Raw genomic sequence first — 24,243 nt, 5'->3', positions numbered from 1 at the left:
AATAATTAAAATTGTATGAAAACAGATTATCCCATGAATAAAACTTAATTCCTGCATAATTGAAATGACTCTAAAATACAATGACATTCTACTCAGTGATTCCTACCTAATTTGAAAATTGAGAAAAATACAGTGCATTATAGTAATTATTATAAGTATAATAAACAAATATTAACAAAATATTAATTCAGCCCACTTTTTGCAGTGTACGTCAACATGCGTTGTTTTTCATGATTCTCATAATTTTTTTTCATCGTCAAAAATCATGAAAAACAATATAAGCTCCCAAACATCGTACATCGTACCCATTTTGAGCAGAAAAACTAATAACCGCAAGCACGCGGCCTCGTGCACGTCGAGTTGGATATAGGCCGTTATAAAATAGCTATTCACGAGATTATCTCGTAGAGGCTTGAGAGACTGACGGTACTGACCTAAGATGTGTTCTTGCCTCGGATACTAAGGGGGAGGTACAAGATTTACTTTTGCCTCTACCCTTCTTTTTAGGAAGCATCGCTAAGGCTAATTCCTCAGTCGATTTCAGACTGTCATATACATCTTCTACATTATCTGCGTCAATATCGACAGCTGAGTGAAATTTGTTGTATACTTCAAGAGTCGCGCCCCACTTGTCCCACACAAGTGATACTTCTGTCCATCAAATGAACAGTTTGGATCTGGTCACCCTAATTTGAAGGTGAATATTGATATGTTATTTTATCAACATAATTTAGAATATATTCTTTTATCATATAATTTTATCAATGCATTTAATAAACACGCTGCAATGCACTGTGGCCTTGTACATCTCCAATTTTATCTAAGTGGTTAATTTAAAGGAGCATTCAGTGATTTGGGTGATTTGGAAAACCACCCAGTCCGCCCCGGTAACAAAATGTGCACATGCACGCTCTACAGTGGGGGGAAGTGCAACAGGCCAACAGCATGTGCACCAAGACCCGCCCCCAGTCGATCATGATTGGAGGAAGGCCCCTCTCATCCTGATTGGATGAAGGCTTTGCCACCCGCCACCAAAACTGAAACTAGGGTTTTTTAACCCCAGGGGCTCACTGGGGACAGGGAGGAACACATGGTCAGCACACTCTATAGTAGGGAGGATTATCCAGAAAAAAAGAAAAAATAAGTGATGTTTGAATTAAGTAAAATCACTGAATATACCTTTAAGATGAAATTCCACTATAAAGACATTGTGTCCAACCGATGCCAACCAATACCGTCACCTTTTTATTCAACAAACCAGACGAGGACACAACTCTCTCAAACGTTGAATGATGAATTTTATTGAACAAGGAACTGAAGTATGACAAAATGCTTCACCGTACCTACTGTATACGAACCTGGAAACCAATGGTGAAAATAAATGTAGATTTACACAGCAACAAATTAATTCTGTATAATGGAACAAAGTAGGCGTTCCCCAGAAGTCTTCTTAGACTGTAACGGAATTGTGTTTTTTTTAGTCATGTAGGACACTGGTTCTCAAAGTGCGTTCCAGGGACCCTCAGGGGTCCTTGAGGGGGTTCCAAATGGGCCCTTACAGGTCTGTAACTCTGAGAGCGTATACAAATGGAACCAAATGGACCCGCATTTGTACACTCTCAGAGTTATGGGGGTCCTTGAAATGTAAAGTTTTGAGTACCACTGATGTAGAAGGTCACACGACAACTGAGGAAGATGCAACTTGATGTCTATTTACACTCTTTGTATACACATCCTGCAGTTTAGTGTTTAGCCAACCAATCATTCACTGTATTCACAAGTATTGAACACTTCACACAAATTCATCTCACATCACATTCCTCTTCTTCTTTTTTAAATAACTTAAATAATATTTAGCAACGATTAAAAAAAAGAAAAACAAAAAACTAAGAAAAACAGCAAAATGTCAGTTGACATTATTAAAAATTCCAAACAGCATTGTCACAGCTATCCACTTTTTTTTGTCTTTTCTTTTTTTGTTCTCTTTTTTAAATACATTTTCAGTATCAAATACTTCAAGAGCTTCGAGTTAGGCTATCCGCCGAACAAAGTTATAATTTTTTTCCTTTTTGCAATTTACAAAAATATCTCAGAGAACAAATGAGCCCGTTCCATCCACTTCACAAGAGAGACGGTCGTCTGATCGCATCTCCCACCGAAGCTTTACAAGAAGAAAACAGACTCCCAACCCAAATTCCTTTGTTTTCTCCCGTTGCTATGTGCATACAATCATGAATGGAAACGCCCGTCAAGAGACGCCCCACTGGAAGCGGCCAGGAAACATTTAAAAGAACCCAAAAGAAAAAAAACAAAAGCGGTTGACACAGAAATGCTACAGATTCTCCAGCGTGTAGCCACAGCATTCAAACCCATGTGGGACCAATCTTTGGGACACCTGCAGTGCTTCTCAGAAGCATTATTTATATTTACCAAGTGTCACAACGACTGTATTATATCTCCTAAACACAAAATACTGTTTTGATGCGAGTGTACATGTGTGTTCCTAGCGGCTACCGCTTTCATAGTCTAGCTTTGTGTCAAAACGCCAACGCTCCAGTGTCAAATAACTAATACAACATAGAAATAAAAATGAAACAAAACTCCATGTAAACATGTAATATTTTAGGGGGTGGGACACACACACACACAAAGAAGACCTGAGACGCCTACTTCTTTTTTTTGCATCCTCACGTCGCTGTGCTAAAATGATATATTCGCTGTTTGTTAAAAGTGATTTACTGATAGATCCTCCTGACGCAGATTGCTTCAAAATCCTTTTGTTATTCTGACCTTGCAAACCCGTGCCCACCACTCTCACCCCCAAAAACAACATCTAAGTATTTTAAAACATACACACAGGTATAGAGTGGGCTCAGTGCATTTCCTTTCCCTCCCTTCCCGGCCTCAGGTCTTAATGGGTCATTGTTTAATCATTCATTTGGCTAGATTGGGCCAACAAATTATGATTGGTTTGGCTTCTAAGTTAGGTTTTTGTCTACAAGCCACTGTAGCCCTCAAATTCTGCAGCCCTAGTCACAATGCCACCACCCAGCAAGGATATTTAGAGGAGAAGACGACCACCAAGTTTGATGGTTGGTTGGCAGGCTAAGTGGTTGGCAGTCAGTTCATTGACCAGCTACATGTGTTTGGCAGTTTCCTTCCCAGCTTCCTTCCTTGTCTAACCATATTCCAGTGGTTCTCAACCTAATCATATTTGAACTGGGACCCCCCCAACTTGATAAGCATTTGGAATTGAGTTTAAGCATTCTATTTTGTTTGACTCGGTTCCACAGATAAATGTTGCGAAAAAAGCAGGCATAACAGATTACCAATGTTGGCCTATTTCTTAAATTATTTGGCAATTTGGCCAATGTTTGACCAGTTTTTATATAGTTTGTTCATTACTTTTGATGCAGTAAATTGTCTGCTTTTTTGTATTAAAAAGGTCTTAAAAGTCCTTAAATCGTCACTGGGGACCCACCCCCCAAATGTGGGGAGCCGTTGGGGGTCTCGACCCACGGGAACCAGAAATGGAACCAGGCCACCCAAATTCCAGTTTCGTTCTGCAAAAAAGTGCTAAACCAAGTTATCCGAAGCCCTTGACGCATCCTTCTAACCGAATAGACCTGACCTGTTTGATTGCATTTCCACTGTATCTCCGACTACAACTATGTAAGCCTAACTAACCCTCCCTCCCCTTTCATATTATGTACAGTAAGAGGCTAGTGACAAAATCGTCCCCTCAAAGACAATTTCTCTAGTTCTGGGTGCATTATATCTAATGTAAGATCTTCCAGGATTCTAACAAGGCTACTTTTTTCTGTATACAATCACAGTCTGACTGTTGAGGCTCAATGAAGCCTTTGAAAGCCCTTTCACTGACAAACTAAAAGCATCAAACTGACTGTGTGATTCCCAACTGTACGGTCCCCCACTCATGTTACATGTACATACTGTCATTGACAAGCGCATACGTGCAATGGAGGCTTAAAGGCAACAAAGAGATTCAAAAGTCAGACTTTCTTCAATTGGGGAGCCATTACATTTACATGACCGGCTACCGTCTTAGTGGGGAAGCTCTTAAAAAAACAAAGAGAGAAAGCCAGTTAAGGAGTACGTACATAAAGGTTAGCGTTTCTGTTGATTCCATTGAAAGGTTTTTAAATCACACATTGAGGCAATGTTAGATACTTCATCACAGTGTCTCTCCCTCCACTACTCCCAGTATCTGGATTCTCTCTTCTTCTGCATTCCTCTACTTCATAACTACAGTGGCAGCTTCTCACCTCTCCCTCTTCCCTACATCGCAGCAGTATAGATGCTTTCCCCGAAGACCCTCGTCCTGCTTCAGGCCGTAACAACGCTAGTGCTTTAAGCACCACTGAAGGTCATTTCGCGCAACAAGCTTGTGCTTGGTCAGACGAGTCACTGCTGTTCCACCTGTCTTCTGGAAACCAATCAGAATCTGTTTGGGGGGGGGGACAGACCGAGCGACACCACAGTCACACAATATATTAAAAAAAAGAAAGACATTTCTTTTTATAATAGCTACATTTGAGATGTGGGACAAAAAAAGCTTAAAACTTGATCATCGGCATGGGTATTTTAGTAGTGGTTAAGTCTCTCGGACCGAGACTGAATGTGGTCCAGACGGATTGAAGTAGAAAGTTACGACCAGGATGCGACCGGTTGCTGCAGCTTTCTGTCACATGATCACATCTGAAGCCTGTTTGTACAATAATGTACTTAGACATACACACAGAGTCCTGGTGGGTCCACTGATCCTCCTGGATATACAGAAGCTCAATGTAATTACACACACACACACACACACACACACACACACACACACACACACACACACACACACACACACACACACACACACACACACACACACACACACACACACACACACACACACACACACACACACACACACACACACACACACACACACACACACACACACACACACACACACACACACACACACACACACACACACACACACACACACACACACACACACACACACACACACACACACACACTCCAGTTTCCCTTTTTTCTGGTGTTTTAAGGTAACAAAGGTGAACAGAAAACAAGATAACAAAAGTAAGAACCTCTTCACGTCAGATGGTTCAGCTAAAAGGAGCAGTCCACTTGAAATGGGTAGGGGCTTGAAGAGGGACGCAGTCCAAAGAGCAGGGGCGGGGCGATAAAAGACTGGCAGCTGTCGTGTCCTATCAGGTAAGAGATGTGCTGCCGAGGCGGATCATTATGACCCAAACTAGGAGGGGGGGCAGAATTAGCAATGTTCATTGGCTTGTCGACTGTGACCATTTCAGTTTGTGGAATGACCAGTATCGTTCAAACGGTGGAATGACCAGTATCGTTCAAACGGTGGGAAACGCTGCACTCGTTATCCGTAAGATGCGCAGGGAACGCGTTGATGCAATGGCCGAATCAGGGTGATGTTTTTTAACAAGAGATGATGAAAAGCAAGGTTGAGTCCATTGGTATCAGTCTCCCCACGGAACCTTGGCTTCCATTGGACAGAAAGTCTTCAAAGCAACGGGGAGAGAGACTCTAATTCCCTTTACTTTTAAGATTATTGTTCCTTTTTCCTCTTTTGGCATTTTATGCTTCAGATAGGAGAGTGTGGAGAGAGAGAGAGAGAGAGAGAGGAGGGAAACCCAGGGCACCCCAACTGTTTTTTGAGGTCAAGCAGGACTTCTACACTAAGACACCTAGTGGCTGGTGAACTCAGAGCTCACGCGGTGTGTGAATATCGAAGCCCGATAGGTTGGCTTGGAGGGTGATGTCTGGTCGAGGCCCACTTCTACCCCCTGTAGGGGTCACTGTGGTACCAGCCGTTTGTCCCTCTGATGAACATCTGCGAGAAACAGGACGAAACGAAACGGGACGAAGACACTTGACCCAGGCACGGTTCATCTGTTACCACCCAAAGCCTTGTTGCAGGTGTGTGTGTGTGCGTGCGTGCGTGCGTGTGTGTGAGCACGTGAGTGTCTTGCATGAAGTAGTCTCAAGCCCAATTTACTGTATGCTCTGTTACACAACAATATTGAGTGCCAAAAATATACTTACACACAGCAGGCGGCGTGAGCTTATCAGCCTGCTATTTTGGGTGTGTGACATCGCTTTGCAACGAAGAATGAACCAGACTATGTGTGTGCGCGTGTGTGTGTCTGTGTATAAGTCGTGTGTTTAAGATGCCGATGTTTGTGCAGACGACGATAAATCCACAATGAGCACGGACTTCCTCTCCTCCACGTTGAGCACGGTTCTCATCTCAATCTCTCCTCTCTCCTCCCCTGTCCTCAACAGTTTCTAGTGCTCTGGTGCACTTCGTTGGCGATCAGGCTGTCCTCGCCGGACTGGAAGTCCCCCTCGTTCAGGCTGTTCCCGCCGTTGAGCATCTCCTCGTCCTGGGAGGAGCCGCGGTCCTCCTCGCTGCTGGCTGCGCCTCCCCCTCCCCCTCCCCCTCCCGGCTCGTCGGAGTTGGGGTCCTGGAGCACCTGGGCGATGTAGCTCTGCTGCTGCTGAGGCTGCACGGGGAAGAGGAGGGGGAACGGCGTTACTTTTGTCCACTAAAAACTAGTACGACCGAAAAGTGTTCGTCGACTACCTTTTTTCACGAAACAAAAAGTTATTGTACGCAACCAAATAATTTGGGGATCTTGCCTGGAGAACTTCGCTCCTTTGGAGGTCACGGACTCTCTGGACTGCCTGACTCAAACAGTCATGTATGGATATGGGTTTTCATATTCATTTGACTACGTTTTATCAGTGAAATGGAGAGTAATATTACAGCATGCTAGCAATGGAATACTTGGGGTTTGAGCACTCTCATATGCTGTAAATATACTATAGCCTACTGTAAATATACTGAACATATCGGTACAAATCACAGAATGTCAAGACATTTGAAAAGGTCTGCAGGACCTGTGCAGGACACCGCCAGGTGTCGGAACGATACGAACCTGAACTTTGTTTGAGGGAGAGGAGGTGGGACGAGCCGGGCGTCCATTCTGTACCGCCTCCACATCACTGTCCTTAGTGTCAGTCTATGAGGAGAGAGAGAGAGAGAGAGAGAGAGAGAGAGAGAGAGAGAGAGAGAGAGAGAGAGAGAGAGAGAGAGAAAGAAAGAAAGGCAGTATAAATAAATGATACAAACATCTGTTTTCAAACTGATGTGAATTCATGCATTCATTAATTCTTCCTTAATAGCTTCATAAAGTAATTAATTCGTAACTTCCTTAATAGCTCAATCAATCAATCAATCTTAATTAATAGCTTCACAAATTCAGTCACTCATTCATTCATACCTTTATCAATAAAGTCACTCATTCATTCGTAAAAATAGAAAAAAGGTAAGGTCTGCACACTGGATAATGCTCCAAAGCTTAAAAAAGGTATTTATAAAGGTTCCTTACACCATAGTGGACATGCCGTTTCGAGCCTCTCGGCTCTTCATCAGAGAGTATGGGTTCATACTCATTCATTCGTACCTTGTAGTTGTGAGCGCTGAGGTACTTGAAGTGTCCAAAGCAGATGTGAGACAGACACACCACAATAGTGACGATCAGAACCACCAGCGTGAACATTGACGTGGGCGTCACAAAACCTGCAACACACATGAAGTAGCAGTGAGACACACCTGACCTGATTGGCAATGGCCATACCTAAAACAGCCAGGAAGTAGCAGTGAGCCACTGGTTTCTAACTGATTTACCCATTAGACGCCTCCTTCAGCTCTGGGGCGTATGTGCAAAAGTGAGGGCACGCTTCCATGTTGGTGCTTCACTAGTCTTGCGTGGCCAGACTGTTGCCTCTCACAATTTTCAAATGCTATGCAAGACTATTGCTTCACAGAAGCTTCCACGTGCGTCACAGAACGGACGTTCGGGTCTGACAAGTCCCAGAAAAGCGTGCCTTTCGCACTTCCGCCCTCTGCTCGATGCACGTCACTCCAATGAACTGCAGCGGCCAATGAGGCATCTATTTTTGAGGGCCGCTATCCCCTCCTATATACAGCTACACATTAAATGCCATTGACAATGAATGGAGAATTCTGTTTGAGTTTGTGTTTGAGAAAATCGACATGTTGCGTCATGATGATGTATGATGATAAGAGCAAGCAAATCGGCATTTTTCGTCCTACACAAATTAAATTCCCATTGACAATTAATGGAGAATTTACGTCACTCCTCACTTCACACGGGTGTGATTTCTTTTTTATATATATATGGTTTTACCCTTCCTAGGAGCAGTACCGGTTTCAATTTAAATGGGTCCCGCCCTCAGGTGGCCCCCCGACTGGCCATCAGTTGGACCCCATCTCAAAATATTTTGTTCCAGGGACCCCCAGAAGCAAAGATTTGAGTTAAAAATGTTGTCTTTTAAAAAGGCCTTAACACACAGAATACAGTATGTCATATAGACATTGGCAAGTGAAGTGGGATGATTATTTCCCGGGGTGGTAACAGGCGGATGTTTTGAGTGAATTAAATAACATTCACGGGACACGTTACATAAGAGATTCTTCCCTTTTGGTATTCAGTTTTCGAGCGAATGGCTTTCAAAATAAGACGGTCTATCTTTCACTTTACATTGTTGGCGTGTGCAGGATCGTTTCCAGCCACTAGATGGCACTGATGGCAGCGAGTGAGTTATTGGGGGAAAAGATTTGTGGCCTAGACCTGATTTTTTTTTTTATTTGGATCTCTTTTAGCCTTTCGGCTAATCTTCCAAGAGTCCAGAAATAAATAAAACATTACAGAATACATTATATATATATATATATATTCTGATCACACTAGTCAGTTCCAAGAACAACCCAGGAGGCTTTCCCCGGCTGTGGAAAGTCCTGGCGAACGATGCGAGCGGTTTAACGGCGAACGTACCCGTGCGCATGGTGGAGAAGAAGAGCAGCCAGAAGAGGCAGAGGATGGGCGCGGCCACCACCTGCGTCACGGCCGATGAGTGGATCTTCTTGTCCAGCTTGGAGGGCAGGTAGGCGTAGTACATGTTGTAGCGATCCACCAGGTGCTTGAGCAGCATGTACATCAGGCCTGACGGGGAACACACACACACACACTTGTAGATCTGGGTTTTTTTTTCAGCTTTTAGGCTTATGGTAAAGACATTGCAAAAAAATAAAAAATGTCATTCATAAAACGGTCGTCCTAAAATGTTAATGTCCTCAGTATAGTGATAGTATACTAATATAAGCGTGTGCGTGCGTGCGTGCGTGCGTGCGTGCGTGCGTGCGTGCTGACTCACCAAACGGTACAATGATGGGACAGGTGATGCTGTAGGCCATGACCACCGTGAACACATTCATCATCCAGGCGTACGCTACGCCGAACTGGAACTCATAGGCCTGGTGCTGGGGGGGGGGAAGAGAGAGAGAGAGATTGTTAACAAATCCATTTTTTATTTAATAGATCTTTATAACAGACAAAATCAATTAGTCTGATTAACCACTTTAGCCCTCCTTGTATAGAAGTTTGGCTATTTCAATATTTTTGAAAAGTGATTAATTAATAATAATCGATTAAACCTGTTAATTATTTCATTCATATTGTCTTTACAAAGGATTACATGGATCACCCTAAAGTTATGCTCCAGTAAAGTCTCCATGCATGGTGCACTGGTCCCAGTCACGTGCACTGGTCCCAGTCACATGCACGGTACACTGGTCCCCCCACATGCACGGTGCACACACAGACACTGGTCCCAGTCACATGCACGGTACACTGGTCCCAGTCACGTGCACTGGTCCCAGTCACGTGCACTGGTCCCAGTCACATGCACGGTACACTGGTCCCAGTCACATGCACGGTACACTGGTCCAAGTCACATGCACGGTGCACACACAGACACTGGTCCCAGTCACATGCACTGGTCCCAGTCACATGCACGGTGCACTGGTCCCAGTCACATGCACGGTACACTGGTCCCAGTCACATGCACGGTACACTGGTCCCAGTCACATGCACAGTACACTGGTCCCAGTCACATGCACGGTACACTGGTCCCAGTCACATGCACGGTGCACTGGTCCCAGTCACATGCATGGTACACTGGTCCCAGTCACATGCACAGTACACTGGTCCCAGTCACATGCACGGTGCACTGGTCCCAGTCACATGCACAGTACACTGGTCCCAGTCACATGCACGGTGCACTGGTCCCAGTCACATGCACAGTACACTGGTCCCAGTCACATGCACGGTGCACTGGTCCCAGTCACATGCACGGTGCACTGGTCCCAGTCACATGCATGGTACACTGGTCCCAGTCACATGCATGGTACACTGGTCCCAGTCACATGCACAGTACACTGGTCCCAGTCACATGCACGGTGCACTGGTCCCAGTCACATGCACAGTACACTGGTCCCAGTCACATGCACAGTACACTGGTCCCAGTCACATGCACGGTGCACTGGTCCCAGTCACATGCACGGTGCACTGGTCCCAGTCACATGCATGGTACACTGGTCCCAGTCACATGCACGGTACACTGGTCCCAGTCACATGCACGGTGCACTGGTCCCAGTCACATGCACGGTACACTGGTCCCAGTCACATGCACGGTGCACACACAGACACTGGTCCCAGTCACATGCACGGTACACTGGTCCCAGTCACGTGCACGGTGCACACACAGACATAAAGGGGGCTTCGGCCCTTGCCCCTTTACCCGTCTGTAAAAAGCGGACCTCTCTTTCCATGCTATACCCTAAGGCACAACTTCCAACACAGCATTTTGCGTCTAAATAATTTGTCCTCTGTTTAGAAATCCATGTCGTACGCTGCATATTCAGTATAGCTAAAAAGTCTGTGTTCACCCAACTTATTGGATTTATACATGTATATATATTGTTGTTTTTATGTCTGGCCTCGTGGGGAATGGTGGGTGGATGGGGACTGGGTTGGGGAGGGGTGGAAGGGAGTTGGGAGAAAATATTAAAACAAAGGGTTGCATTATCTCTGTAAAAATGGGATACAATGTCATGCTTCATCATCATCATTTTTCGACCGCGGTCGAGAACATGGATTCCACAATGCTACACCAGACTTCCCGGTCCTTCATTGCCACCCCAGTTCCTGCCTACTGAAGCACGGTCCTTCATTGCCACCCCCAGTTCCTGCCTACTGAAGCATGTGTCCCTAGCGATGACCAGGGAATGACAGCTTTCTACCTCTGGTCCGCCCTGAGGCAGGACTCCAGAGAAGAAGGGACGATATAACAGCTCTGTAGCAGTGGCCGGCAAACTGCGCTGTTCTGGATCGGACCAGTGAAGAAACACGGGGAAGGTTGCCGTATATTAGATTAGTCGATGGGTGGCTCTTCCAAGACAGATTTTGCTCATTAGAAGGCGGGTGTAAGTGCCATCCAACCGATTCTCTTGTTTCTTTGAAAGTGTCCATGTCTTGGAGCCATAGAGTAGAATCGGCTCAACGGTCGTATTTTTACTTTTAACATCTTACTAAGCTGGGATGACCAGATCTTATGCATGTCATTGCAGGCTGACCAGGCCATACCCTTCCTAGTTTGAAAGTCCTTTTGGGAAGAAGATATATATGAACCCAAATACTTGTAGTCATCAACCCGTTTCAGAGGAGTGTTGTTAAGTGTTTTTATAATGTGGTTATTGTTGGATTTGCATTGAAGGAGAGCCTGAGCGTATTCCATGTCAGTGAATGTCATGCTTACTGTCAGCGTATGTCATGCTTACTCTTTGAATACATTTTGTTAAAAAAAGTGTGGTCGCGCCCCAAAAATAGCTTATATACAAACTCTCAGCGCAACATGCTGTGAGCTTATAGATTTGCCATTTTTTATAGGGAATTTCAGCCTCCCTAATATCCCCTCTGCATGTCCCTGACCGGTCCAGTCCGGTACGTACCCGCTTGACGTTGCGTCTCTCGGCCGCGGAGTGGGCCAGACACAGTCTGATCATGTACATGAGGAGACCGGGGATCCGCAGCAGATCCATGGCGTTCCCGATGAACGCTGAGGCGATGACATAGTTCACGAAGAACGCCCCGTTGTCTGGCAGGAACACACACCTGTAAAGCAACAAAGACACAAATCAGAATCTGCACTTTATGCTCACTAAATAAGTCTACTTACAGTAAGTAGGCTAAAGGGTACTTGTCTTTTTTTGCACCTTAACCAATTAGTACCACAATGGAAATTGTTTGTGTTATCATTTTAGCCTAAATGTCTGACTGTATCACCTGCTGTTGACATTTCTGACAAAGTATTCAATCAATCAATCAATTAATCAATCAAAAACCGGGAAAGCGTCCGTGTCATTCATAGCTATACAGTATATAGCAACATATAAAACAGTGGTTCTCAAAATAGCAGATGTACAAGCTCACAGCACGTGCTGCGAGCTTGTACATCTGCTATTTTTGACCACTTTTAAGTGTCTTTAACACAAATCTTCTCTTCTGGGGGTTCCTTGTACAAAACATATCCAGATGGTGGCCCTTGACACAAAAAGGTTTGAGAACTACTGATTTAGAAGACATTTGTAGAATCGGTCGAGTTTTAATGTGTTAAAACGTTTGACTAAACTGTTCTATATTATAGAAGGTACGCATACAGTAGAAGATGGTCTGTTTATAAAATTGTTAAAAATAAATCTACTGACTGTTTTAGGCTTGTTTTGTTTTTTTTGTCTTTACTTGTAAAAGACAAAAAATAAGTTTCACCCTTATGTAACTGTACACAAGACGTAACAATAAAGTACAACCTTGAACCAACACCTGGAGGCACAAAAGTCCTAACTCAAGTAGAAGTGGAAAAAAGGTCATATAAATTATATCAGCTATTATTGCTTCTGTTCTTCCTGTTTTGCCCCTAGGATGTTTATTCTTAGATTATTTCACAAGATAATTTCTGGTAGACTGCCAACATTCTCAGATCAAGCGGCCTGGTGTTGCATCATCTCTAAGATGAAGATGATGTCAGTTATGTAATGTTGCATTTCCTGTTCGTTTGTTGGGTCACCCATGCCTCCATATATGGTCACGCCATGTTGTAAACCAAAATGACAATAACAAACAATAATGATATACAGGCTTCGCCCCCATATATGGTCATGCCTCGTGACATCATGGGACATCATAGAGGCCCTTAGATCTCCATATATGGTTGTCAGTCCAACCAGTGTGGTTGCCAAGACACGACTTGCAAATGAACAAAGTTGGAACAACACATGGATCTCCATATGTGGAGCTGACTATCATCACCTGGATCTCCATATATGAAGATCACAACATTGACCTCATCAAACCCTGGATAGCCATACATGGAGAAGACTGGATCATCACCTACATCTGCATATGGAGCCGGCCAGCAAATCTACATCTGACCTTCACTGACACCAGATTAATAGTTTAACTCGTGCTTCTCAACTGTGCCATATTAAGAAGCTCTGTTGTTTCAGGCCTGAAATGCCCATATATGGAGATCCCTGATGTCATCAATATTAAGCCCACATTGGAATGTCAATATATGGCTATATCGTGATAACCAGTGTGGTTGCCGCAATGCGAGTCACACTTGCAAATGAACCAAGTTGGTACAACTCATGGATCTCCATATGTGAAGATCACGACACTGACCTCATCAAACCCTGCATATCCATGCACCTATACCTGTCAATCTCGGGAACAAAGATCAGCTATCAGCTTGTCTCAACAACAAATGGAAAAACCTACTCAAATCTGACGGTGGCGTGAGCCAGGAACTTCTTGTCAAACAGCCAACGGAAAAACACATCCAGACTGTGGAGAGAAACACACATTCCAATGTCATTACATCATCACAGGTAGACAGTTTTCCTCCAAAATCATGTTTACATGAAACCACATCTGGGAGCATTGTCATAGTAAATTCATTCAACGATAAAAAATTAAGCGGGTCGCACTCGGAAATAAAACCGCTTCCTTGTTTGTATTCTTCCAGTGGTGACACACAGATGTAGGCTGGAATAAGACGTGTGATCTGTGAGGCCAATGGAAGGATGAAAACAAGAAAATGGTTTCAAACTTGTTTAAATTCCTAGTTCATCAACTTTACAATGAGGCGAGCTGTACAATCAATGTCCAGAGATGTAGTTGACAGAGAATATTCCTGTGATCCTAAAAAGGGTCAAAGGAGAAGCAAAGAGCAGAGAATTATTTGAGTGTCGTACCTGCTGAGGCCAAGAGAGGGCAGCAGCAACACCATGAAGATTAGGAAGGTGTAGCACTTGTGCATCGTTGTCCTGTTCTCCCCCGACCTGCCACGTGAAGCGTGCGCAGACACACACGCACACACACACGCACACGCGCGCACACACACACACACACACACACACACACACACACACACACACACACACACACACACACACACACACACACACACACACACACACACACACACACACACACACACACACACACACACACACACACACACACACACACACACACACAGGTCAGTTCAAGATCAAAGCCAGATGATTTGCTTTTGTTTTTGTTCGTTTAGCTTTATATGGGTACATTATACATGAAGTCTGTTATTCTGTGGGTGACCAGTTGGGATGGGAGCGGCCAGTTTCAGGAGAGCTTTTCTTCCTGATTTTGTCAAGTTGTCCTCGTTTATGTATGCATGGATGTATTCGTTGTATTGTTCTGTCTATTGTACTCTGTATTTTTGTGATAAGGACCACCTCGAAAACGAGATGATACATCTCAAGGGGTTATCCTTTCAATAAAGGTACTATATTTGCGATTTAATTTCAACCATTTACACTGAACATTAAAAATGTAACGATTCCTCCTTCCATTGATTATATTTCCATACTATCATGGGAATAAGGATCTAAACAATTTAGCCGTTAAGGGACTTCCAGGGGCTCCCCACTGTCCCCAGCAAAATTAGAAATAGTTTAAACAATTAATGTTTAATTGATATGAATGTTTCGGATGTTTAAATATTTTTGTTCAAAAATATTTAAATATGTTTGAACAAAAGTATTTTCAAAAAAATATTTTTGAACAAAAGTATTTTCAAAAAAATATTTTTGAACAAAAGTATTTTCAAAAAAATATTTTCAAAAAGATATTTAAATATTTTCAAAAATATTTAAATATTTTTCACATGAAGATGTTTAATTGAGACGCAGACCAACCTGGTCCAGTGGGCTTCAAAGAAAGCAGAGTAGTAGACGATGGTGGGCAGCAGAGATGAGAAGGCCCACAGCAACAGTGTGGGGAAGAACTGGGTCACGATGGGGTTCTGAAGGACACACACACACACACACACACACACACACACACACACACACACACACACACACACACACACACACACACACACACACACACACACACACACACACACGTTGCAGTCTGATGTTCTATGACCCAATTGTTACAATAGAATAGAGTCCACACACTGGATCAAGCTCCAAATGTATGTTTTACTATTATTACCGCCCAGGTAGTATCTCGAGTCAGACTGTGGCCTCACACAAGTTTCAAATGTGGTGTGTGAGACACAAGGCCCACGACAAAGCACCGATTATAGTAAGTTAATGTAGAAAGTAGAAACTGTGTGAAGTGGACTTTTAAGACGTGACGCGGGGGCGTGGCGGGTGGTCTCTTACGTTGAGGTACTCCACAGGCTTGGTGACGTTGAACTTGTCCATGGTGGAGATGATGATGGCCGGAGTGGTGAGGAAGAACAGCAGAAGGAAGAGGATGCAGTTGATGATGAAGCAACGGATCCACCACGAGATTCCTCCCAGAGACAGGTGCTCCCTGGGAAAACAAACCACACACACCACTTAATACCTGGCTATACATTCTCACATGCCACCACATCTCCCCCAGTCCCCACACAACCATGCAGTCAACCGTCACACACACACACACACACACACACACACACACACACACACACACACACACACACACACACACACACACACACACACACACACACACACACACACACACACACACACACACACACACACACACACACACACACACACACACACACACACACACACACACACACACGTGTGCGCTCACACTCACTCAGAAGTGCTTATTGAATTGGCTCGGGTATAGGGTATTCCAGAGTCTATGGGGGCTTGGAGAGTGAACGCCACGGCCCGCCACCCTTTGTTACAAGGTGATTTCTACGGACCTTTAGTAGAGCCTTAAGGCAGTTGTTCTCAAGCTTTTTCCAAATTGATATGTATTTGGCTGCAGACCTCCATCTGAAAATGTTTGTGCCGGGGACCCTCAGAAGAGAAGATTTGTGTATAAAGGTTTTTGAATAATTTCGATATCTTTCGAAAATCTTCATAATTAGCAGATGTAGGCCTACAAGCTTGCAGATCTGTTATTTGAATAGCAAACATAATATGTAGCAAATTACAATCACAATCATCATTAGCAATTTAATTTATATTTTGTTATAACTGTTTTAAATGGGACATGGCTATGACTTTCATGTTGTCATATGCTAACCGTTTTGGAAAAGCAATAAGTTATGTGATTTACTGTACAACTGCTAGAGGGGTCACTGCACCTCTTAGCCTGGTAAAACAAATACTCTAGAGGGGTCACTGCACCTCTTAGCCTGGTAAAACACATACTCTTATGGTTTATTGCTTTATTACAAACTATTTCTCCAGGGTATTGAGTGGCTTACTGAAGGTCTACATATGATAAGAAGATGGTTGTCCCAGGCTGCATGTTAAAGGATGATTTAATACAGAGTACGGTAACAAACTGGCCCTGGTGGAACCATCAACAACCGTATTGATTTAAAATGAAAGATGTTGGTCTAATTAGATAGCAATGAAAACCCCACCGCTTCCTCTGTTCCTATGACAATAAATTGTCATAGTTTTAGTTGACACGGACTCTTACCATCGTACGTTCTGTGGGTCGGGGGCGTAGGTGACGGTCCAGTTGTAAACGTGCAGAGACTCGCTGAAGTGAGAGGACTTGGGCTCTTGGTGACAGTGACAGCCCTGGACCTGACACGCATTGAAGTCCTTCAGGATGCTGCAGGACAGGGGGATTGATTGATTGATTGATTGATTGATTGATTGATTAACTAACAGTCAGTGGCTAACAGTTTTATACAAAGGATGCTAAAAAGATAACCAGAGAAAGCACTATGGCTTGTTTTCACCGGATGCACACGCAGATTAGACACACCAATGGACCGACATGCGGAAACAACGGTCGGACATGCGGTGGAACATGTGCTGTTCCGTGCTTGCGTTTAGGGTTTGAGGTAGGTTGCCCCCCGTTTCCACTGGGGTTCCGCGTATTGAATTTATCGAGACAAACAATAAGGTACAAAATATGCAAACACATCATATAAACGAGTAGTAAAAAAATATAAATATGCACAGTAAACAGTTCTGGGAATAAGCTTAGACTTTTTACAGGGGCCAGTTGTGAATTGCAGCCACCTGCAAGTTCTCTTTTAGAGCGTGTAAGGATTCACACTTTTGTATGACTGTTATTAGGGCATTCCACATTTTGGTGACACAGCAGTAGAACAAATGTAACACTTTACACACACACACACACACACACACACACACACACACACACACACACACACACACACACACACACACACACACACACACACACACACACACACACACACACACACACACACACACACACACACACACACACACACACACACACACACACACACAGACAGAACAGAGAGAGGGTGGTGTCTCACATTGCGGTCATGGCTTCGTTCTGGAACGTGACGAAGGCCATTCCCAGAGGTTTGGTGTTGACCTTCTCCTTCTCCTTCCTGTACTCTTCCTTCAGCTTGGCTTCTCTCTTTGTGTAGTAGCTCACTGCCTCCTCCTACAGGACAACACATCAACACATCACTGCCTCCTCCTACAGGACAACACATAGCTCACTGCCTCCTCCTACAGGACAACACATCAACACATCACTGCCTCCTCCTACAGGACAACACATCAACACATCACTGCCTCCTCCTACAGGACAACACATCAACACATCACTGCCTCCTCCTACAGGACAACACATAGCTCACTGCCTCCTCCTACAGGACAACACATCAACACATCACTGCCTCCTCCTACAGGACAACACATCAACACATCACTGCCTCCTCCTACAGGACAACACATCAACACATCACTGCCTCCTCCTACAGGACAACACATCAACACATCACTGCCTCCTCCTACAGGACAACACATCAACACATCACTGCCTCCTCCTACAGGACAACACATCAACACATCACTGCCTCCTCCTACAGGACAACACATCAACACATGGCTGATTGAGAATCATTCAGAAAAACCCAGATAGTTAGTTTGACCCCTCACATGCTAAAGCTTTCCTCGACATGGTTGCGGTTTTAGAGATCGTTAGACCCACTTCTAAAAGCACCACTACAACGCTGGTTAGACCCCCCAACTTTCAGCAGCTGTGTTCCCCTATAGGGGTGTTGAACTTCAACTTTTTCTGTGTCTAGAAGACACCTTTACAAACACAAGGAAGTAATGTAGATTGTTTTGTAATGGTCCCTCACTAGAATAGCGTTAATGCTAGCAGTCATTGTATAGTAGTATTAGTACTAGTCCTAGTATGATTGGTACCTCTTCACATCCGGTTATAGCGCAGCAGCACAGGTGACCACAGGGCTTGGGGTTGATCATGGTGGGCATGTGTTCCTTGGCCATCAGGTCTGTGAAGAACTTCTTACTGCGCTCCGTCTTCTTCCTGTAGACACACACGTTATGTACACATACTGTACTCTCTACATAACACACATTATGTACACATACTGTACTCTCTACATAACATTATGTACACATACTGTACTCTCTACATAACATTATGTACACATACTGTACTCTCTACACACATTATGTACACATACTGTACTCTCTACATAACATTATGTACACATACTGTACTCTCTACATGACATTATGTACACATACTGTACTCTCTACATGACATCGTTGCTGTCAGGCAGAAACCTCTTATCTTAAACACTTTTTCTGTGTTTTCGTAAATGAACGCCCTACTTGATCACACTACAGCAGAAAGAAAAGAAGTAAACAGCAAAAGTAGCAGATCCACAAGCTTGTGGATCTGCTACTTTTGCTGTTTCTGCACCAAGCATGTTGTTGCTGTCGGGTGGAAACCGACAGCAACAGATCTCCGAAACTGTAACTATTCAGGAAATTAAACATAAAATGTAAAGGATCCAATGTAGATATTATTTAGTCTCAAGCTCTTTTGCTAATACTTTTCATTAGTTAAAAATAGATAAAAATTGATTACTTTGTCTAACTTACTATTTGTTTATTATTTTGGTGAGAACCATGTATACCGGTAAGCCCTTTATGGGTTTCTTTCCTCACCTGCACTTATTTTTCTTTCCTTTTAATAATGTTTTGTACTGTTTTTATTGTGCGAATAAATAAAACTAAAACTCCAAGGAAAAGCAGGTCAGGGTCTTACCTCTCTGCGTTGAGGGACATGAGCTTGGCCACATTGTAGCAGACCCTGGCCTCCAGAACAATGCAGTTCTCATACGCCTGTCTGTGGAAACACAAAATCAATCTGTTTTTAGTTTTACCAACACACACTGCACTCTCGCACACGTGCGGGCGCACGCACTCCAACATAAGTCACACGATCTACACACCAGAAAACCAACACTCATGCCGGCACTGCCCCGTGTTGTGCACCTGTGAGCTTGTAGATCTGCCATTGTGTGCGATACCGGCACGCAACTAAATATAAATAAGGCATACATCTAACCCTAACCACTGAACCTAACCTCTAAATGTCGATGTACATTGAGGAAAATAGCCGATGTACAAGCTCACAATGTCAACATGTCGATGTAGATTGGCTAGTTGAACAATTTAAAATGTTTTTCAAAATAGTAAAATGTGGCAAATAAGTTTAGGAATAAGGGGTAAGGGGTGGCGCATGATAGGGCCCACTATGTATGCTAGGATTGGGTGTAAAGATCGCTTGATAAATCTCACGTGGGCGTAAGCTCATTCCTGGGAAGAAATGTAAGCTGGTTTCTACGTTGCATTGATAAATGAGATGTCTACTTCTCAAATCCCACAATACTTGTGGGGACATTTGGTGAGTACAGCAAGTACACGCACGCACGCACGCACGCACGCACGCACGCACGCACGCACACACGCACACACGCACGCACTTTTCCATTTCAACAGAAGTGAACATGTGGGAGCTTGCTGCAGACTCACTCAAAGTGTTGTTTGATGTGACTCTCCTCGGCGTACTTGGAAATACCATTGATGAACAGCGTGCGTTTCACCTGGTGGAGAGAGGAGGTTACTACATGTGAACGCTAGTAGATGATGATGACACACTAGTTAAAATGCAGTATATTCTGTCGGGTGGAATCCTCTGTAGTATGATCAAGTAGGGTGTTAATTTACGGAAAAACACAAAAAGTTGGAATATGGAGATAAGGGGTTTCTGCCCGACAGCGACAACATCCAAGAATAAGTAGTCAGGTGACTTAGTGAAAGCATCTAGCTTGGGGACCCCCTGAAAACTCAACCCCAGGGGGTCCTCAGACCCCACTTTGAGAACCACTCAACATGTGTGTGTACAATATAAGAGGCTCCCTTACCGGAGTAGAATAAAAAACAAAACTTGTTCTATCTTCAGTGTTTCCCATTAATGTGGTGAACTTTTATTTTTGAGCAGCATTAGTCTTTTGGGCTATTCTTTACACCTACTTCAAACTCTGGGGAGAGAGAGAGAGAGAGAGAGAGAAACTGGCCACAATAGGCCAGTGCAAATAGGGAAAGCTGACAAAGAAAGCCTATAACTTGATGCTGCGGTATGAACCAGGTGTCTGCCCTACATCACCTGAGAGGCAGAATGTAATTTACCTGAAGAAATGTTGAAATATAGTCTTATATATATTTCTCTCCCCCGACACGGTCGAGGCAGATGGCCGCCCACCCTAGAGTTGGGTTCTGCTTGACATTTCTTCCTAAGGGGGAGTTTTTCATTACCACTGTCACAAAATGGTCTGGGTGGATCTCTGTCGGTCCTTTGCTCTACATGTAAAGTGTCTTGAGACAACTTGTTGATTTGACACTTAAAATAATACAATAAAATTGAATTAAATTATATAGCCTTATATAGCTTTGGTTTAGGCCTTTGTGGTGATAGGAAAAGAGGACTTCTTTACTTTTCTCTCATTTATAAGAAAACAGATTGCTGACAAATTGTCTAGAATCCTATTAAAAATAACTATGTTACAGTCACAGAGAACTACTGGATACTGTTTTAACCGATTTGTTCAATGATTTGCTGCATTTCAACATCATTTATGTCATTTGTTTATCTCGTGGCTTAACCGATTTGATTTGTTGTTCTTAAGTTTGTATTTATCGAATTTTAGCTGATTTCATTTGTTTGTAAGCTCGGCTGTATCATTACAAATGAGGGTCCCCCTCAATGAACAGAACACCAGACAAAATTAAACTAGTTGGGTTCCCCTATCAACAGAACAGTGAATGGATGTTGTCCTACTCCTGACCAGACTAAATTAAACAGAACAGTGAATGGATGTTGTCCTACTCCTGACCAGACTACATTAAACAGAACAGTGAATGGATGTTGTCCTACTCCTGACCAGACTAAATTAAACAGAACAGTGAATGGATGTTGTCCTACTCCTGACCAGACTAAATTAAACAGAACCGTGAATGGATGTTGTCCTACTCCTGACCAGACTACATTAAACTAGTTGGGTTCCCCTATCAACAGAACAGTGAATGGATGTTGTCCTACTCCTGACCAGACTACATTAAACAGAACAGTGAATGGATGTTGTCCTACTCCTGACCAGACTACATTAAACAGAACAGTGAATGGATGTTGTCCTACTCCTGACCAGACTAAATTAAACAGAACAGTGAATGGATGTTGTCCTACTCCTGACCAGACTACATTAAACAGAACAGTGAATGGATGTTGTCCTACTCCTGACCAGACTAAATTAAACAGAACAGTGAATGGATGTTGTCCTACTCCTGACCAGACTACATTAAACAGAACAGTGAATGGATGTTGTCCTACTCCTGACCAGACTAAATGAAACAGAACAGTGAATGGATGTTGTCCTACTCCTGATCAGACTAAATTAAACAGAACAGTGAATGATTTAGTCCTGACCAGGTCGTCTTCCTTGTAATGCATCTTGGAGGTGTGTCTTCTCATGCTGTAGACAGTCAGCAGCAGATACATGAAGGCGAACGTTGTGTGCAGCCACAGCAGGTTGGTCCTGAGGGTGAACAACAACAACAAATTCTGTTACTTTAACCACCTCAATCCTATATGCGTACGTACTGTATTGACTCAGTCCCTCAGGGATCTAAACAAGGCTTACTGCTTACTCTTTTCTTTGTTTTTAGGTAGCCAATTGTTTTATCCCTTCTTCTCCGAATGCAAAGGACCACTTCACCCATCTTCGCATAATTGGTCGTCATTGATGCTATATGTTTTTTAATGTTTATGCCTTGCCTTGCTTTTCTTTTCTTTCCCTCTCCATTGCTCTGTAAAGCACTTTGAGCTGCATTTCATGTCATGAAAGGTGCTATACAAATAAAGTTTTATTATTATTATTATTATTATTATTATATGATATTAATATGGTATCATTTCTTTCTACTCAGTCTGTGTCTTGGAAAGGAGAGCTATGGACAGTTCATAAACCTGCCTACCAGTGACATCATCGATGGGGAGTCCAAGGTAATAGAAGCGGCAGGCTTTCTGTTCTTGGACATTTAGCATGCAAATAGAAGCCATTGCTCTCGCATTAATAATATACTGTATATTTGGTTTGACATGACTAAACCTGCCTACCGATGATGTCAGCGGTAGGCGGGTTTCTGAATTGTCCACAGCCCTTCTCTGAGACACAGACCGAGTAGACAAAAATGGTACCATATTAGAGCTTAAGAATTGGGGTCGAGTCAAATTTGTCAGTGGGTCGGGCCCGGGCTGAACATTTATAGGCTACATTTATAATAGCAGTGCAGCCTACGACACTAGGACCCAAGAGCAACTGAAGAGTAGTTGCCGTCAGTGTGCAGCAAGCGAAGCACACACACACACACACACACACACACACACACACACACACACACACACACACACACACACACACACACACACACACACACACACACACACACACACACACACACACACACACACACACACACACACACACACACACACACACACACACACACACACACACACACTCTGAGACAAAGCCTTCATTACTCATGTGGCTTCGTGTGCAATTAGGGTTGGGGAATAGGGGTAGGGTTAGTAATGGGGCGAGTCGGACCAACATGCCGTCGGAACAGGCTTTAATCAAAACAGACGGTTTGTCAAACATTTTACGGGCTTCGAGGTTGACTCGGTTTCATTTTTTGTTGGGTTGGGCCGGGTCGGACTCGAATTATTAGACCCGATTAACGCTCTATACCATATTGTAATGAGCATAAGTGAAGTGAATATCAATATAGGGTGAAGTGGTCCTTTATTTATTTAATTCACACATTTCTGTGTTGCCACTGCTGTCGCACCCTATTGGCTCACCTACCAGCGAGGTTCCCAAACCGGGAGGACGCACTGTCGCCCCCTACTGGCTCACCTACCAGCGAGGCTCCCAAACCGGGAGGACGCACTGTCGCCCCCTACTAGTTCACCTGCCAGCGAGGAGCCCCCACCGGGAGAACTACTCCTCCCGTTCAACCTTTCCTCACTGACAGGTGCCACCCTGGCCCATATGAGTACATGCAGCGAGTGTACTTCTACGTTCCTTTTGTGCACATCCAGGTGATACAACAACTCACCCAGACTTGAGGTTGGCTATCGTGGTTCGTCCAAAGCTGTAGGCGTTGTTTTCTGGAGGGGAAGAGAGTGGAGAACGTTAACATTATTAGCCAGCACGCACGCACGCACGCACGCACGCACGCACGCACGCACGCACGCACGCACGCACGCACGCATAGAGCTTGATGAGGGTACCAGCTGTCTACAGCAGAGGATTCGTCGGTATGCATCTGTTGAT

At 43.9% G+C, this 24,243-nt stretch overlaps 1 protein-coding gene across 2 annotated transcripts in view; it reads right to left on the bottom strand.

Annotated features, from left to right (window-relative positions):
• Positions 1-4,979: 4,979 nt before the first annotated feature.
• Positions 4,980-24,243, bottom strand: part of LOC306922298 (CSC1-like protein 2) — a 71,309-nt gene continuing 52,045 nt past the window's right edge. For both annotated transcript variants that reach the window (XM_079499788.1, XM_079499789.1), the window contains 17 exons: positions 24,026-24,077; positions 22,332-22,440; positions 20,381-20,451; positions 19,611-19,691; positions 18,737-18,860; positions 17,830-17,963; positions 16,989-17,126; positions 15,710-15,863; positions 15,233-15,339; positions 14,249-14,335; positions 13,773-13,838; positions 11,945-12,107; positions 9,310-9,415; positions 8,931-9,098; positions 7,536-7,651; positions 7,008-7,091; positions 4,980-6,572 (listed from right to left, as the gene is read on the bottom strand). In XM_079499788.1, coding sequence (XP_079355914.1) covers positions 6,345-6,572; positions 7,008-7,091; positions 7,536-7,651; positions 8,931-9,098; positions 9,310-9,415; positions 11,945-12,107; positions 13,773-13,838; positions 14,249-14,335; positions 15,233-15,339; positions 15,710-15,863; positions 16,989-17,126; positions 17,830-17,963; positions 18,737-18,860; positions 19,611-19,691; positions 20,381-20,451; positions 22,332-22,440; positions 24,026-24,077 — 1,988 coding nt within the window. In that variant the 3' untranslated portion in view covers positions 4,980-6,344. The remainder of the gene's footprint in view (positions 6,573-7,007; positions 7,092-7,535; positions 7,652-8,930; positions 9,099-9,309; positions 9,416-11,944; positions 12,108-13,772; positions 13,839-14,248; positions 14,336-15,232; positions 15,340-15,709; positions 15,864-16,988; positions 17,127-17,829; positions 17,964-18,736; positions 18,861-19,610; positions 19,692-20,380; positions 20,452-22,331; positions 22,441-24,025; positions 24,078-24,243) is intronic.

This window comes from Electrona antarctica (genome assembly GCF_951216825.1).
Source record: "Electrona antarctica genome assembly, chromosome: 4".
In the NCBI taxonomy this organism is placed as follows: domain Eukaryota; kingdom Metazoa; phylum Chordata; class Actinopteri; order Myctophiformes; family Myctophidae; genus Electrona; species Electrona antarctica.
This window is presented reverse-complemented; position numbering and strand designations above follow the sequence as displayed.